This window comes from Podarcis cretensis (genome assembly GCF_951804945.1).
Source record: "Podarcis cretensis genome assembly, chromosome: 8".
In the NCBI taxonomy this organism is placed as follows: Eukaryota; Metazoa; Chordata; class Lepidosauria; order Squamata; family Lacertidae; genus Podarcis; species Podarcis cretensis.
Window position 1 is genome coordinate 70338326 of NC_137177.1, and position 16233 is coordinate 70354558.

A 16233-nucleotide genomic window follows, 5' to 3' on the forward strand; every position below is an offset into this window, starting at 1 on the left:
GTGTCATAGTCCTCTGGTTGTTCCATTAGCACAAGTATTTGTGCTTGCCAGGCAGAACAATCCCTTGTCTGCGGTTCTGGGGCTTCTCCTGACTCTCCAGAGCAGATCTGGGGGGATATGTGTGGGGAGGAGAGGGGAAATCCCCACCGCACTAGCAAGAGCCCTTCCTCTGGCTTCTACTAGTGCACCAGTTTAGCTGAATGCGCCCCAATGCATTTTCCAATGCCGTTTTCACTAATATATGCATTTTTACGCACACTTGACTGTTGCCTATATATTTTTGCATGCATTACCTGGCTGGAGAACTGCACTGCAAAGTCTGGAGGCGTGTGCATTTAGAAGTGTGCATTTCTCTTTGTGTGTTGTTTCAGAAAGTGTAAATTCAGTAGCTTCGCTTTTAAATGTGGACGGAATTGAATTTCTTCCTAACCAGCAGAGCGCTGAAAGCTGTGCAGTGTGGAATAGTGTGCGATGCTAAGGAGTGGCATTCTAGGACAGGAGTGTGTCGTGCAGATACACTTTCTTTTGCATGCTTCGGGGTGGATCGTAAACGCTACACCTCTTGACTTCTGGGGCCTGTGGGATGTCGGGGGAAGGGATCCTGGCGCCCTCTAGCACCCAAAGTGGTGAAGTACAAGGGGAACTGGCAAGACCAGCAAAAGAAGCTATTGAACAGCGATGGACCAGTGCTCAAAGCTGGGTGATGTGTTTGCAAAAGCATCTAGCTCTTGCAACAGCTTTTTGAACTCGAGTTGAGTCAGGCCACTATCCCGTGGCAAGAGGAAGTAGGAAGCTTGGGTCTATTTCTGCTTTGTAAAACGAAGCCCGTGAAATGAGTTGACTAGCCAAGGGCTGAGATGCCTTTTTTCAGCCCGGGGGCCATATCCCTTTCTGCACAACCTTTCAAGGGCCACAAGCCAGTGGTGGGCAGCAGCAGAGGCCCAAAGTGGCTGGAGCAATGGATTCAAATATTATTCTGTACACTAAGCTAGTTTCTAAGGGATGCGGTGGCGCTGTGGGTTAAACCACAGAGCCAAGGACTTGCCGATCAGAAGGTCGGCAGTTTGAATCCCCACAACGGGGTGAGCTCCCGGTGCTCGGTCCCTGCTCCTGCCAACCTAGCAGTTCAAAAGAATGTCAAAGTGCAAGTAGATAAATAGGTACGGCTCCGGTGGGAAGGTAAACGGTGTTTTCGCGCGCTGCAAGAAGGTGTGGCCTGCTGAGACTCTCAAGGGCCAGACAGAGGTTTGGAGGACCACATTTGGCTCCTGGGTGTGAAGTTCTCCATCCCTGGATTAAAAGAGCGCTATGGTGTTGGTGCCAGTCTTCCTTTTTTAATTCATGACAGAGTCATTTGTTATGAAGAAGAGCAACGAGGGCAATTTGCTGGGGAGCTTCCTGGCATCCACAAAGCGCTTTCTGGCTCATGGTGCAATCCTGTTCACAGCTCTTCAGAAGTAAGTCCCATTGAGTTCAGTGGGGTTTACTTCCAAGTAAGCAGGGTGCAGGATTGTGGCAGGCCTCTCAGGGCAGTACCTCGAAACAGCTACCCAGGGGGGGAAGGCAAGGGTGACCTAATCAGCAAAAGGTCATCCTAGCATCAGGGAGATCCGGGTTCAAGTGCTTGCCCATCCAAGGTGACGCTGGGCCAGTCATACATTCAGGGCTTCGCTTTACCTCTCAGAATTGTTGCAAGGGCGAAATGGGAGGAACTGTGTATATCAGCTTCAGCTTTTTCAGTGGTGTGCGGGGGAACGGCAGAATGAAAATGCAATAAAACTATTTGCAACTTTTTATTTGTCAAAAAGAAATTGTCGTGGTTTCACAGCGATCCACTTCCTTGGTGGGTGGTTATCGTAATCTTTCCTTTTAGAACTTCTCTTTCGTTCTTGTGACAGTAATGGTTTAAGAGTGGGGAGCTGATGAAATCTTTTGGGGGTGACTCGTCAGGTGCCCATCCCCATGGAGAACTCTTTGCAGAGCCGGCCCTGCTGTTAGGCAAATGCAAGCACTGGGTGTTGGCGGGGGGTGGACAGGCAATAGCATCTTGGTGTCTGAAGTCAGAGGTGTGTGGCCTTTATTCCCGAAGTTAGCCTGCTGGCCTGCGTACAGTAGAGAAGGCTGTCTCACTGCAAGCCCTGGGGGCAGCATTTAGCTGCCGGTTGAGTCAACTTCTATACAGTGGTACCTTGGTTCTCAAACTTAATCTATTCCGGAAGTCCGTTCCAAAACCAAAGTGTTCCAAAACCAAGGAGCGCTTTCCCATAGAAAGTAATGCAAAATAGATTAATCTGTTCCAGACTTTTTAAAAAACAACCCCTAAAACAGCAATTTAACATGAATTTTACTATCTAATGAGACCATTGATCCATAAAATGAAAGCAATAATCAATGTACTGTACTATAAAATAGATAAGACGGTATTGTAGATGATAAAACTTAAAATATATTTTTTTCTTACCTGCGCTGATGATAGTCATTGTTTGGATGGGGGGCTTTTATCCATTTCCGCAGTCACACAGTCAATCAATCAGTAGCTCAACTGGGTTCCACACAGTCACAAAAACAAATTAACCGAAAAAGCCTCAAAACCAAAAATGCAAAATAAATAGCAAAAGTGCAAAACTTAATCCGTTCTGGAAGTCCATTTGACTTTTGAAATGTTCGAAAACCAAGGCGCAGCTTCTGATTGGTGCAGGCGCTCTGGAAACAATAGCCGACAGCCGCATCGGACATTCGGCTTCCGAGAAACATTCCAAGTTTTCAGCATTTGGGAACCAAGGTGTTTGAGAACCAAGGTACCACTGTGCATGTATTTGCAGTGCGGAAAGTCTGTTTCTCAGCAGCAGGGCTCCGCTTTGCAAGCAAAAGAGCCCCAGGTTCAAGCCCCGGCATCTCTAGCTGGGCTGGGTGAGGCCCCTGCCCAAAACCTTGGAGTGCCACTGCCAGTCAGTGTAGGCATTACTGGACTAGATGGACTATCAGGATGACTCCGTCTAAGGCAGCTTCCTATGTTCCTTCATGCTAAGCAGCTAAGTGTGAGCTGGCTGCACGGCTGCACACACCCCATATATTTCAAGCACACTTGGAGCGCATCATTTCCCCCAAAGAATCCTGGGAACTGTAGTTTGATCAGAGTGCTGGGGGTTGTAGCTCTGTGTGGGTTAAACTACAGTTCCCAGGATTCTTTAGGCAACGTGATGTATGTGACTCACTTTTATTTTAACCTTTTCAAAGCTGGTGGAGGCAGCTTCTTTTCACTAAGCGTTTGGAGACAGGGTCAGAGATGGAGTAGCCACGGCTGCTGTTTCATTTTTGTGGGTTTTTCTTTTCTTTTCTTTTCTTTTCGTGGGTATTTCCAATGTATTTTACTAGAGTTTTGAATGATCTTATGTGGCTAGCTACCATGGGGTGCTCTTTGAGCAAAATATGGGTTGTATATTAAAGAGAATGAAGTTGTATGGACAAGAGTTGGGGGCCAAAGCAGACGTGACGTTATGGCGCCTTTGCATTTAATGTGCAAGTTTGGGGGGGGGGGGAATGCAAAAGAGCATCAGATGAGGCAGGGGCTATACTGATAAGTATCAGAATCACAACAGATATGGAAGGGGGGAAGGGAGGGGTTATCCCCGCAAAGCAAGCAAGATAAGGGATTTTCATCAGGATTGCAGCCACGGTTATTTACCCCTCCTGTCTGTTGCAATTCTGATCATTATTGCTATAACTCCCTTTGGCAAGATGGGGTACCTCCATCCCATGGGCCCATCTTGGAAAGCCCTGAGGCCATTTGTCAGAAACCACAAACCTCGCCTGCCCATCAGTTGACTTGGTTTGTGATGCCATCTGATGGGCAGGAGGGCAAGGTTAAACCCTGCATTGGATGTGTGCACCTTTTCCCCTTAGGGAACAGATAAGGCACGCAGCCAACACATCAGGATTTAACCCCTTTTTTTGCTCAACACCTGATGGGCCAGGGTTTGACTCCTGCTCAGTTTTGCGAGATTCCATGCAAAAATAAAAACCAAAAAAAAAAAAACTTGAGGACTTCAGAGCACCTTGAACCTGATGTCATTTGGGACCTCAGTTGACTGACAGCTGAGCAGCCTCACCCACTTGTCAAATTTGGCCTCTGGAGGCCGATCCTGATATGCTCCTGGCCCGTGGAGCTGAAAAGGTTCTCTGCCCCCACTTCAGAGTATATATATCCCACTCCTCCATGAAGATTACTGAGGGTTGTGCTAGATGACCCCCGGGGTGCCCTTCCAGTTCTGTGATTCCAGGGATCAGACCTGAGACCTTCTGTAGTCAAAGCCGTTGGGCCACAGCAATGGAGGAAAGGGTTAAATGATCTTTACACCCCTACTGCTATTTGCATTTCTTAAACCTGCATGCTCAGTGCAAAAAAAAAAAAAAAAATATGCAATGAACCTGCAGTTTGGCCTTTGGCTACTGGGTTTGCTGTTAAGTGGCTGGTATCCACTGCTCACTTCACTGTTGTCCTTGTTCCTCCTCCCTTCTCTCCCCACCCCCATATCGTCCTAGCAGATATTTGGCAAAGCTGTCTTCTGTGGGAAGTATCTCTGAGGAAGAGACCTGCGAGAAGCTGAAGGGTCTGATCCAGCGGCAGGTGCAGATGTGCAAGAGGAACTTGGAGGTCATGGACTCGGTGCGCCGGGGGGCACAGCTGGCCATTGAGGAGTGCCAGTTCCAGTTCCGCAACCGCCGTTGGAACTGTTCCATGCTGGACAGCTTGCCAGTCTTTGGGAAAGTGGTGACACAAGGTGAGGTTTCCCCCCTTTGGGTGCATTGGGCCACATGCAGAAAGTTCCCTGGGTAGTGGGAGGGACCTAGCTCAGTGACAGAGCCTCCCCTTTGCATGCAAAAGGTTCTGGGTTCAATCCCCAGGCTGGGAGATACCCCTGTTCAACAACCCTGGAGGGCTGTCACAAGTCGGTGAGCTAGATGGGCCTGATGGTCTTCCTTTGGTGCAAGGCGTCTCCCTGTTTAAGCAAGCTTTTCTCAGAATCATGAGGATCGGGGTCTTGCTTTTTTAATAGAAGGGCCATGGCACAGTTGTAAAAGCATCTGCTTTGCTTGCAGTGGCTCCTAGGCCAATCCCTGTTGTTTCCAGGTAGAGCTGGAAATGTCCCCTGCCAGAAACTTTGGAGGGTGGCAGTGGTCAGTGTGGAAAATACGAAATCGCTGGACCAATGGTAGGCCTGGATGATACATCAATATATCGCCCAGGACCAGTATGAGGAGCAGACCACGATGTCGGTTTCACTCAGCAGTACAGTGGTACCTCGGGTTAAGTACTTAACTTGTTCCGGAGGTCTGTTCTTAACCTGAAGCTGTTCTTAACCTGAAGCACCACTTTAGCTAATGGGGCCTCCTGCTGCTGCTGCGCCGCCGGAGCATGATTTCTGTTCTCATCCTGAAGCAAAGTTCTTAACCCAAGGTACTATTTCTCGGTTACCGGAGTCTGTAACCTGAAGCATCTGTAACCTGAAGCGTATGTAACCCGAAGTACCACTGTATATCGCTGGGGAAATCGCCACCTCTCCTGATTCCCTGTGCTAACAGTGTCTGTGAAAGTTCCTTCCTCCAGCAGCGCTGCTAGCACAGGGACTCAGAAGCGGTGGCGGTTTCAGCAGTGATATATCGCTGAGTGAAACCGCCATCACACTCTGCCCTCATACGACGGAAAGGGAGAAACAAGCTGTATCGGCGAGGTGCTGATACAGCTTGTTCCTCCCTCTGTATCTTTAAACTGCTCAGCTGAGGAGTGTGCAGCAGCCCTTGCCTCAGTTGAGCAGTTAAAGGAGCCCCCAGCCCAGTGCTGGCTCCCACAAGCTGGCAGCAGGGTGGGGGCTCTGTGAAACTGCTAAGCTAGGGAGAGTGTGGTTGCTGCACCTCGCAGTGAGCAGTTAAAGGAGCCCTGATGTTCTTGCCGTTCACACATAAGCAAGGAGAGCTCTGGGGCTGTCTCAGCTGGGGGACGGGACCTTTCCACCCTCCAGCTGAGCAGTGCGAGCAAACTGCATTATCCCAGCCTGCAAGCCTAGGTAAAACTGCCTTGAGGTGAGAACTAGGGCAGTTTCATCCAGTGTCTCTAAGGCAGAGGCCCATGTATCTTGTTTTTTCAGCATCGCGGTATATCTGTGATGTTTGGCTGGCAATGCACCACAATGTTGAAAAGCTGATATCGCCCAGCTCTAAGCAATGGTCTGACTCAGGCAACAGCTATCCTACTTTAAAGAAGCAGGTTGATTAGGAGAGATGCAGGCATCTGAGGCATAGGAAGATTGGGGGAAAAGTTTATATGTATTAGGGGAGAGGCATACTTCTATAAAGGCTTTTGGGCCAAAGCGCCGCGCTCCCCACCCTGGCCTTCAAGGTGGTGATACACAGTTAAAATCATTTTTAAAAAATAAATAAATAATGCAATTCAATGCGTAGCATACTTAACTGACCAACCAGCCCAGCATTATGCATTACAAAGGTGTGTTTTTTTAATTTATTTAAACATTTTTTCAGTACAAACAGCAACTACAAAAAACACATACAACAAAAACCACAATAACACTAATAACACAATTTAACAATTCAGATTTGAGTACTGATATACCTATAACTACACCTTTTTGACAATATTTCCCCACTTCTCTTCCCCCTACTTCCCACCACTTTCTGCCTTATCGCTCAGGTATTCCTTCCAGATTTTTTCATATTTATCCATTCTTAATTTGCGTCGATATGCAATTCTTTCGTATGTAACTAGTCTGTCCATATTGTCAATCCATGTGCTCATCGGGATCATTTTGCGGCTCTCCCAATTCATCAAAACAAGTTTCTTTGCTTCTAATATGGCACAGTACATCCTTTTTTAATTTTTTTTACCCCTTGTAATCTCCCACGTTTTCGGTATATAATTTAGAATTAAATTCAAATCCCCTAAATAACAATTTCTTTTTATTACTCTTGCTATATATATCCTCACCTCGCACCAAAAGGATCTTATCATCGGGCAGTTAATCATGATCTGTACTAAGTCTGCATTTTTACTTCCACATTTCCAGCAGTTGTCTGCATTTGTTATTTCCTTCTGGCAAAGTTTTGCTGGAGTCCTATGCATTACAAAGTTGAAGACAGGCAGGATTAATATCCAAGCATCTCCGGCCATTGTCCCTCTTGAATGAGGCTGGTGGGACCACAAGATAGCACCCCCCCACCTCCGCTCAGTAGTCTCATAGTTCAGGTGCGCTAGATACAGCAGCCAAGCAGGGTCCTCTGGGAAAGGGGCTCACAAGTGGGGCATGAAGGCAGCAGACTCCTCCGGTTGCTTGTTTGCAGCACTCTGGATTCCAAGGTAGACTGCACCTGGATTTGGAGGTTCTATTTCACCGGCACAGCTGATAGCTACCAAATCAGACCATTCATCCTCCCATGAATTTGTACAAGGGTTCAAGGGTCCAGGATTAAGGTCTGGGATTGGTTTGGGGGCATCCTTCAGATGCTCAGTTATATACACACACCACACACACACAAAACAACAACCCAGAGGTCTCTGCCTTTCTCTGTGAACAGCCCCCCACCTTACAGCTACCCACCCATGCTCAGGTTGCCATCCTTGCCACCACTGCGCCTCCTTATTTACCGTATTTTTCGCCCTATAGGACGCACTTTTTCTCCTCCAAAAATGAAGGGGAATTGTGTGGGGCGAATGCAGGCTTTCGCTGAAGCCTGGAGAGCGAGAGGGGTCGCTCTCCAGGCTTCAGGAAGCTATCCGCAAGCCTTGGGAACCTGCGGGAGTTCCCGCCGGGCTCCCAAGGCTTGCGGACAGCAGCCTGCAGCCCGAAACCTGGGGAGCGCAGCGGAGCGCGCCCTGGGCTTCGGGCAGATATCTGCAAGCCTGGGGAGACCGGCGGGAAGTCGCTCCGGTCTCCCTAGGCTTGCGGACAGCAGCCTGTTCTGGGGGCTGGGGTTGGGGGAAGCTCGGGCTTCCCCCGCCCCAGCCCCGCACCTGGGGGGGAATTAAAAAAAAATTCTTTATTTCCCCCCCCAAAAAAACTAGGTGCGCCCTATGGGGCGAAAAATACGGTAACTTTCCTCTGGCCGTCTTCAGAGCAGGGCTGCAGATTTGTGCTTGCAAGGGTTTCGCCCTGGAAATGCCAGAAATACCAGCGAGTGAAGTCGTCTCCCTCTCGGGCGGCCACAGAGCGAAACCCACGGACGCTAGGCCTGCTATTAACCTCGATTAACTCGGAGGTCGCTCGGTTGCTTTGAGTCTCTGGTGCCTGAGCCGTCCTGACCGCCGGGACGTTTTATTTCTCTGCGCCCATTCCCCTTCTCAAACACCCCTCTCTCCTGTTGAGGCTCTGGGATTGGTGTGTGTGTGTGTGTGTGTGTGTCCTTCCCTGCTGGCTGTTTGGGGCTGTGAGAATGGAGCAAAGGCCTCTCGTTGGAGCCTGTGCCAGGATCTTCCAAGACAGAAGGGTCTGTTCCAGTCTAACCACCCCTTGGCAGGGACGGAGTGTTGCAAGACATAATTGAGAACTGCTAAACCAATATTCCTCTTTCATTAACTCCACCCGCATGCACCTACCCACATGAGGGTGACTGGGGGGGGGGAGGTCGAAAGAAGAACACACACACAGCCACCAACATAGCTTCACCTCTTCTTCTTCTTCTCCTCTTCCTCCAGCCCCTGCTTTTGCAAAGTTGCAGAGAGAAAGCAATAAGAGGAGTTCTCAGCCTGGCTTGGTAGATGTTCCCAGCCTGGGAACAGAGCAGAAAGAGTATTAGAGAGGAGTTTGGATTCTACTGAGAGGAGTTTTGGACAGGGGTGTGTGTGTGTGTTTAATTTTCCTTGCTAGGCTTTAATTGGAACCGCACGGGTTCAAATACTGACGCAGCAAGTAAGCATACAGGCTGGGTCTGGAACCATGGTAGAGAAGGAAAGGTTTAAGACACAGGTAGGCAAACTAAGGCCCAGAGACCGGATGCGGCCCATTCGCCTTCTCAATCCAGCCCGTGGACGGTCCAGGAATCAGCATGTTTTTACCGTGGTACCTCGGGTTAAGTACTTAATTTGTTCCGGAGGTCTGTTCCTAACTTGAAACTGTTCTTAACCTGAAGACCACTTTAGCCAATGGGGCCTCCTGCTGTCGCTGCGCTGCCGGAGCATGATTTCTGTTCTCACCCTGAAGCAAAGTTCTTAACCTGAGGTACTATTTCTGGGTTAGCAGAGTATGTAACCTGAAGGGTATGTAACCCAAGGTACCACTGTACAGTGGTGCCTCACAAGACGAAATTAATCCGTTCTACGATTCTCTTCGTCTAGCGGTTTTTTCGTCTTGCAAAGCAAGCCCATTGACGGCTTAGCGGATTAGCGCTATTAGCGGTCTAGCGGCTTTTAGCGATCAGCTGAGAGGCGGCTTATCAGCGGAACTCGCAAGATTTTTTCGTCTTGCGAAGCAACCCCATAGAGAAATTCGAAAGCACGTCAAAGTGCAAATAGATAAATAGGTACTGCTCCAGTGGGAAGGTAAATGGTGTTTCCGTGTGCTGCTGTGGTTTGCCAGAAGTGGCTTAGTCCTTCTGGCCCCATGACCCAGAAGCTGTACACCGGCTCCCTCAGCCAATAAAGCGAGATGAGCACCGCAACCCCAGAGTTGGTCACCACTGGACTAATGGTCAGGGGTTCCTTTACCTTTACCTTTAAGAATCTGGGGCCCATGGCAAGCCCTGTTTATGGAAGTTTTTAATGTTTGATGTTTTATTGTGTTTTTAATATTCTGTTAGGAGCCATCCAGAGTGGCTTGGAAAACCCAACCGGATGGGCAGGGTATAAATTTGTTGTGGTGGTGGTGGTTGTTGTTGCTGGTTTCTTTGTTTGCTCATTAAGGAGCCAATGAACTCAGAGGTTTGGGTAGTGTTGTCTTTTTGTGCAGACTGAAGTTCTAGTGCCTTTTAGGAGCAATTCACCTGAAGATGGTCTTCCTTGCACAGAGATGCAGTCCGTGGGTAAAACTGAGGTTAAGTAAATAAATAAACCTCAATTTTACCCACAGACTACATCTCTGTGCATCTCCATTGCTCGCCATGCTTTGTTTTGTTTTCAAAAGGGGGCTGTGGATCTTTCTCCCAAGAGCAGCAATGCAAAGATGAACAGCAAGCAGAGAGATAAGCAGATAAACAAGCAGGTTTTGTGCAGAACAGCTTTTGCCAGTTTGCTGTCCTCCAGATGTTTTGGTCTACAGCTCCTATCAGTACGACACATCTGGAGGGCACCAGGTTGGTGAAGGGCTTGTGCAGAGCAATGAGCCATTTGGCCAGATCCATGTAACATGTAGGTTTGTCCCCTAAAAACACTGCTGAGTTCCACTCACCCAAGCACAGGTTATGCGCTAACTCGTGCCTCTTTTGGGGGTTGGACTAGATCAGGCTTCCTCAAACTCAGCCCTCCAGATGTTTTTGGCCTACAGCTCCCATGATCCCTAGCTAGCAGGACCAGTGGTCAGGGATGTTGAGAATTGTAGTCTCAAAACATCTGGAGGGATGAGTCTGAGGAAGCCTGGACTAGATAATACCTTGGGTCCCTTTTCAATGCCACAATTCTATTATTCTTCTCTGCTTTCTCCACCAGGGACACGGGAGGCCGCCTTTGTGTATGCAATTTCCTCCGCTGGTGTTGCCTTTGCCGTGACGAGGGCATGCAGCAGCGGGGAACTCGACAAATGTGGGTGCGACCGCACGGTCCATGGGGTCAGCCCTCAGGGTAAGTACATGAGTGGGAGTTCAGGGGGTGGAGGTAGGACCACTGAAGGGCTGGGCGGCCGACAGCTCTCCAGAGCAGGGACGTCAGGACGTTTTCTGCTCTGCGCCAAGTTTGTCACATGCAGAGCTGTTTCCATTCCACCCAAAGTTGCGTTGTTTGCTGTGCTGTCTGCTGTGCCCAAATAGCGTATATTATGTAACTGTTTATGTAAATGGTGTTGCTGTTGTGCTACTCCACCCCAATCCCTGTATGTGCAAAGGAACGGCAATTACGCGCCGTTTTGCAGACTGAAAGTAACAGCAGCAGGAGATCCTGGCCATTGTTCACTCAACTTATTTCCTTTCTGGATATGGGACAAAATAAGCAAATGCTGGCAATTTCTGCCCCCATTGCCACCTCCATTGGAATTCTCCAACTTCCCTGCTCCAGAAGTCACTGGACTACAACTCCCATCTGCCCTCACCACTGACTATGCTGGCTAGACCTGGTGGGAGTTGGAATTCCAGGATATCTGCAATGTGCTCTACATGGGGCTACCTTTGAAGGTGACTCGGAAACTACAAGTAATCCAGAATACGGCAGCTAGGACCCTATAACACTGGTCCTAAAAGACCTGTGTTGGCTCTCAATACGTTTCCAAGCACAACTGAAAGGGTTGGTACTGACCTTTAAAGCCCTAAATGGCCTCAGCCCAGTATACCTGAAGGAGGGTCTCCACCCCAGTCGTTCAGCCCAGACATGGAGGTCCATCTCCAAGGGCCTTCTGGCTGTTCCCTCACTGTGAGGTTACAGCGAACCAAGTAGAGGCCCTTCTTGGTAGTGGTGCCCGCCATGTGGGGAACGCCTTCCCATCAGATGTCAAGGAGATAAACAGCTATATGACTTTTAGAAGACATCTGAAGGCAACCCTGAATAGGGAAGTTTTTAATGTTTGATGTTTTATTGTATTTTTGTATTTTGCTGGAAGCCACCCAGAGTGGCTGGGGCAACACAGTCAGATGGGCAGCATATACCGTATTTTTAGCCCCATAGGGCGCACCTAGTTTTTTGGGGGAAAAATAAAGGAAAAATATATATCCCCCCCAGGCACAGGGCTGGGGCGGGGGAAACCCGAGCTTCCCCCACCCCAGCCCCCAGAACAGGCTGCTATCCGCAAGCCTAGGGAGCCCAGCGGGAAGTTGCGCCGGGCTCCACAGGCTTGCGGAGAGCTGCCCGAAGCCCGGGTGCGCAACGCAGCACTCCCCGAGCTTCGGGCTGCAGGCAGCTGTCCGCAAATCTGCAGAGCCCAGAGGAAGTTTCTGTCGGGCTCCGCAGGCTTGCGGAGAGCTTCCTGAAGCCTGGAGAGCGAGAGGGGTCGATGCTCACCGACCCCTCTCGCTCTCCAGGCTTCAGCGAAAGCCTGCATTCGCCCCATAGGACGCACACACAATTCCCCTTCATTTTTGGAGGAGAAAAAGTGCGTCCTATGGGGCGAAAAATACGGTAAATGATAAAATTATCATCGTCATCTGGAAGGACATTGTTGGCATAGATGAGCTTTTCTCAAACTTGGTTCCCCAGCTGTTGGTGGACTGCAACTTCCATCACCCCTTGACATGCAAGGGGCAGTGTTACAATTCAAGGACACATTCAAGACAGGCAAAAGCATCAAGGTGTGCACAAAGCAAAGCCTCTATGGGGCATCTCCTGAAGACAGGAGATGTTGCCTGGGGGAGTCCTAAGGGCCAGATAGAGGCCTGGGGGGCACATTTGAGTTCCCCCACCCCTGCCCTGTAGCCTCCCAGAGGGAGGGCGTCCCTCTCTTGCCATTGGGCTGCAGCCCTGTGGAATGAGTCATGCTGTCCTCCCCACATAAGTGCTGCCCTTTGTTTTCCTTCACCTCCTTGCTCTAGGCTTCCAGTGGTCCGGCTGTTCCGACAACATTGCCTACGGAGTGGCCTTCTCTCAGTCCTTCGTTGACGTCAGGGAGAGGAGCAAAGGGGCTTCCTCCAGCAGGGCGCTCATGAACCTTCATAACAACGAAGCCGGGAGGAAGGTAAGAGCAGAAGGCTTGTGCATCTTGCTTCCCAGGGTGTGGGACAGCCACACACTGCTTCCTGGCTTTTGGAAGAGAACAAGTTTCTAGCCCTTAAACCTGCAGAGAGAAACTTGAATGTGTGGGAAACAGCCGGTCAAGACTTTCAGATGACAGAGGAGGAATGAGCACTCTGCGTTGCCCTCCTCTGTGTGTCTGCATCATCTCTTCTCTTTCCAGCCAGCAATGGCTGATGGGAATTGTAGTCCAACACATAGGCAGGGCATCAGGTCAGTTAAGACTGCGTTGCCCTACCATGTCTCTCATGGCCAAGTGAACAATGCAACATTTTAAAAAGCTTGCAAAACTGGCAAGAAACGAAAATAGCTGCCATGTTTGGAGGGGGCGTGTCTTCTGTCAAGCATAAGCAGATGTGGACTAACTTTTACTCTCAGTACATTTGGTATATTTCATTTCTCCACCATTAAGGGTTGGGTTTTGTAAGAAGGAATTTGGGGTGTCTGGGGGACTGGAATGGATATACACCCAATGCCTGAGCCAAAAATCCACCGATATCTGTAATCAATAAAGTTGTGGCCCTTTCTAATCCAGAACATTGTCTGCTTGAATTCATTAATCAGACACTACCGGTGTGTTGGGTATGCCACTGCAATTGGGCCTCAAACGAACAAACAAGCTTCATGTTGAGTCTCCCTACTCCCCCCCCCCCCGAACCAAAGTACTTCTCCCATCCCACTCCCACTGACATATGGGTAGTGGATGTCACCTGCCTCAAAATCCTAAAGTGTTTGCAGTTTGTGTAATTCCATTTACAAATCTCTTTCCATGAAATATCTTGAAGCCATTTCACACAAACACGAAAAACCCATTAGCAATAAAAACAGTTTCATATATAATTTAAAACAACAACAATTAAAGACAGTTGAGAACATAAGAAGAGCCTGTTGGATCTGGAGGCCCAACTAGTCAGGCACCCTGTTCTCAAAGTAGCCAACCAAGTGCCCTTGATAGGAATCTCGCAAGCAGGATCTGAGCATAACAGGACTAACTGCCTAACTGCAATTCCCTGCAACTGGTATTCAGCGGAGGTTGATGATAGCGGATTTAATAATAGTAATAATTTTAATATATATAACCTGCCCACCCGGCTGGGTTTCCCTCGCCCCTCTGGGCGGCTTGCAGCACATTGTGACTAGCAGCCATTGCTAGCCTTGCCCTCCATGAATTTGTCTAATCCTCTCTTGATCCAAACTGGTGGTCATCACTGCTACCTGCAGGAGCAGGTTCTGCTGCTGAACCATTTGCTGAATGAACCTGCCCCGAATCTCCCAACATTCAGCTTCCCTGGCTAGCCATGCCGCCTTGATTAAAGACGTCACAAATGTCGGGCATGTCCTCATTGTCGTCGTTTGCCACTTTGTTGTTCGTGTCTTGTTTTATGGGGGGGGGGGGTTAAAGAACGAAAGGAAGAAAGGAACGTGTTTGTAAGCACAGTGGTACCTCTGGTTGCGAACGGGATCCGTTCCGGAGCCCCGTTCGCAACATGAACAGAATGCAACCTGCATCTGCGCGTGCACGGGTTGCGATTCATCACTTCTGGGCATGTGCGTGATGTCATTTTGCGCGCATGCGCGAGCGGCGAAACCCGGAAGTAACCCTTTCTGGTACTTCCGGGTCGCCGCGGGACGCATCCTGAAAGAACGTAACATGAAGCGGATGTAACAAGAGGTATGACTGTAAATGAATTTCTGCTCCTTCCCCACCCAGGCCATCCTGAACCACATGCGGGTGGAGTGCAAGTGCCACGGCGTGTCCGGCTCGTGCGAGGTGAAGACCTGCTGGAAGGCCATGCCCCCCTTCCGCAAGGTGGGCAACGTGCTGAAGGAGAAGTTCGACGGGGCCACGGAGGTCGAGCAGCGGAAGGTGGGCTCCACCAAGGTGCTAGTCCCCAAGAACTCCCAGTTCAAGCCCCACACGGACGAGGACCTGGTCTACCTGGACTCCAGCCCCGACTTCTGCGAGCACGACTCGAGGAACGGTGTCCTGGGCACCAGCGGCAGACACTGCAACAAGACTTCCAAGGCCATCGACGGCTGCGAGCTGATGTGCTGCGGCCGAGGCTTCCACACGGACGAGGTGGAGGTGGTGGAGCGGTGCAGCTGCAAGTTCCACTGGTGTTGCTTTGTCAAGTGTAAACAGTGCCACCGAGTGGCAGAGATGCACACCTGCCGGTGACGTGGGCAGAGCAGACTCCGTGGCCAGAGCAGGGCCCAGAGACCGCTTCTTCGGGGTTGCCCCGCTTGGGAGACGCTTCAAAGGGAAACAGATTTTTTTTTTTTTTTAAGGAAAAATATTTAAAAGTTCCAATAGGGATTGTCTTTTTTATTTTTCAACGTTGTCATTGTCCACTTTGGCCTGCTGTATTTATTGCCCAGAACCAGAAACCTTTCTTCCTGGCTTTGGGGGGGCAGGGGTGAAGGACAGGGGTTTGCTCTGCTCCATGGTGCTGAAGGGAAAAGTGTGCCCCCCCCACCTGCATCATCCCGAAACCCTCCTGCCTCCACCTACAGACCTGAAATGGAAAGGAAAGGTCTCGCCTGGAACAAATCGCCCTTTGCAACGATGCATGTTTGAGACTAGTGGCTGATCCTGGAAAGGGGGGGGGCAATTAAAAAAGAAAGAAAATGTGGTGTTATGGAACGATTTTGGATGCAACTGCTTTTCCACCAGGAAGACATTGGGGTTGGGTTGGGGGGGGGCGTCTGAGGCAGATCATCTAAAGGGCAACGTCCCCCTTCCTTCCTGCATCTCCCCACATAATAAACGCGGGGTGCAATCTGCCAAGACATCTTCCAGGACATGTCTCGTCAAAATGAACTCTTGCATCATTGTGGGTCACTTCTATGGGGTTTGTGCAGAATGAGGTTCGCAACCTGTGAGTCTGTCTCTCTCTCTCTGCCAAAGTAATTTCCCAAAAAATCACAAGCCCTTGTAGCAGTGTTCAAAACTCCCATTGTTCTAGGCGCATTTTGTGACAGAGAATTTAATTAGCGCAAGCAGTTTCTGAGTGCTGGGCGCTGTACTGTGCCTAAGATTTCAGATTAAAAGTGCAGAGCGGAAGGAAAGGAGGACCTTTTTCTGCCTCCCCACTTCCAGCTATTCTCTGAAGAGACCCTCTTAAGAATTTTATGGGGGGGGGCAGGGGAAGGACCAGACCATGTGAAAAATGAACCTAATATTTTAGCTGCGGTTCATTCATTTTCAGCTTTGTATTCTTCTTATAAAAAAATGTGCCTAGACATTGTTGCGCCCATAACCTAGGTGTAAGGTGCCATTAAGTTCCTAGCTTTGATATCTCAGTTTCTAACACTGCCTTGTAGATAAGCTTCCTTATCTCCCCCACCCCACCGACTCCCAG

The 16233-nt window shown here is 49.5% G+C and overlaps 1 protein-coding gene across 1 annotated transcript in view; it reads left to right on the forward strand.

Moving 5' to 3' along the window:
- WNT4 (Wnt family member 4) overlaps positions 1–15663 on the forward strand; it is a 52667-nt gene extending 37004 nt beyond the window's left edge. The window contains exons 2-5 of the mRNA XM_079987200.1: positions 4546–4781; positions 10649–10780; positions 12673–12815; positions 14583–15663. Coding sequence (XP_079843326.1) covers positions 4546–4781; positions 10649–10780; positions 12673–12815; positions 14583–15050 — 979 coding nt within the window. The 3' untranslated portion in view covers positions 15051–15663. The remainder of the gene's footprint in view (positions 1–4545; positions 4782–10648; positions 10781–12672; positions 12816–14582) is intronic.
- The last annotated feature ends 570 nt before the right edge of the window (positions 15664–16233 follow it).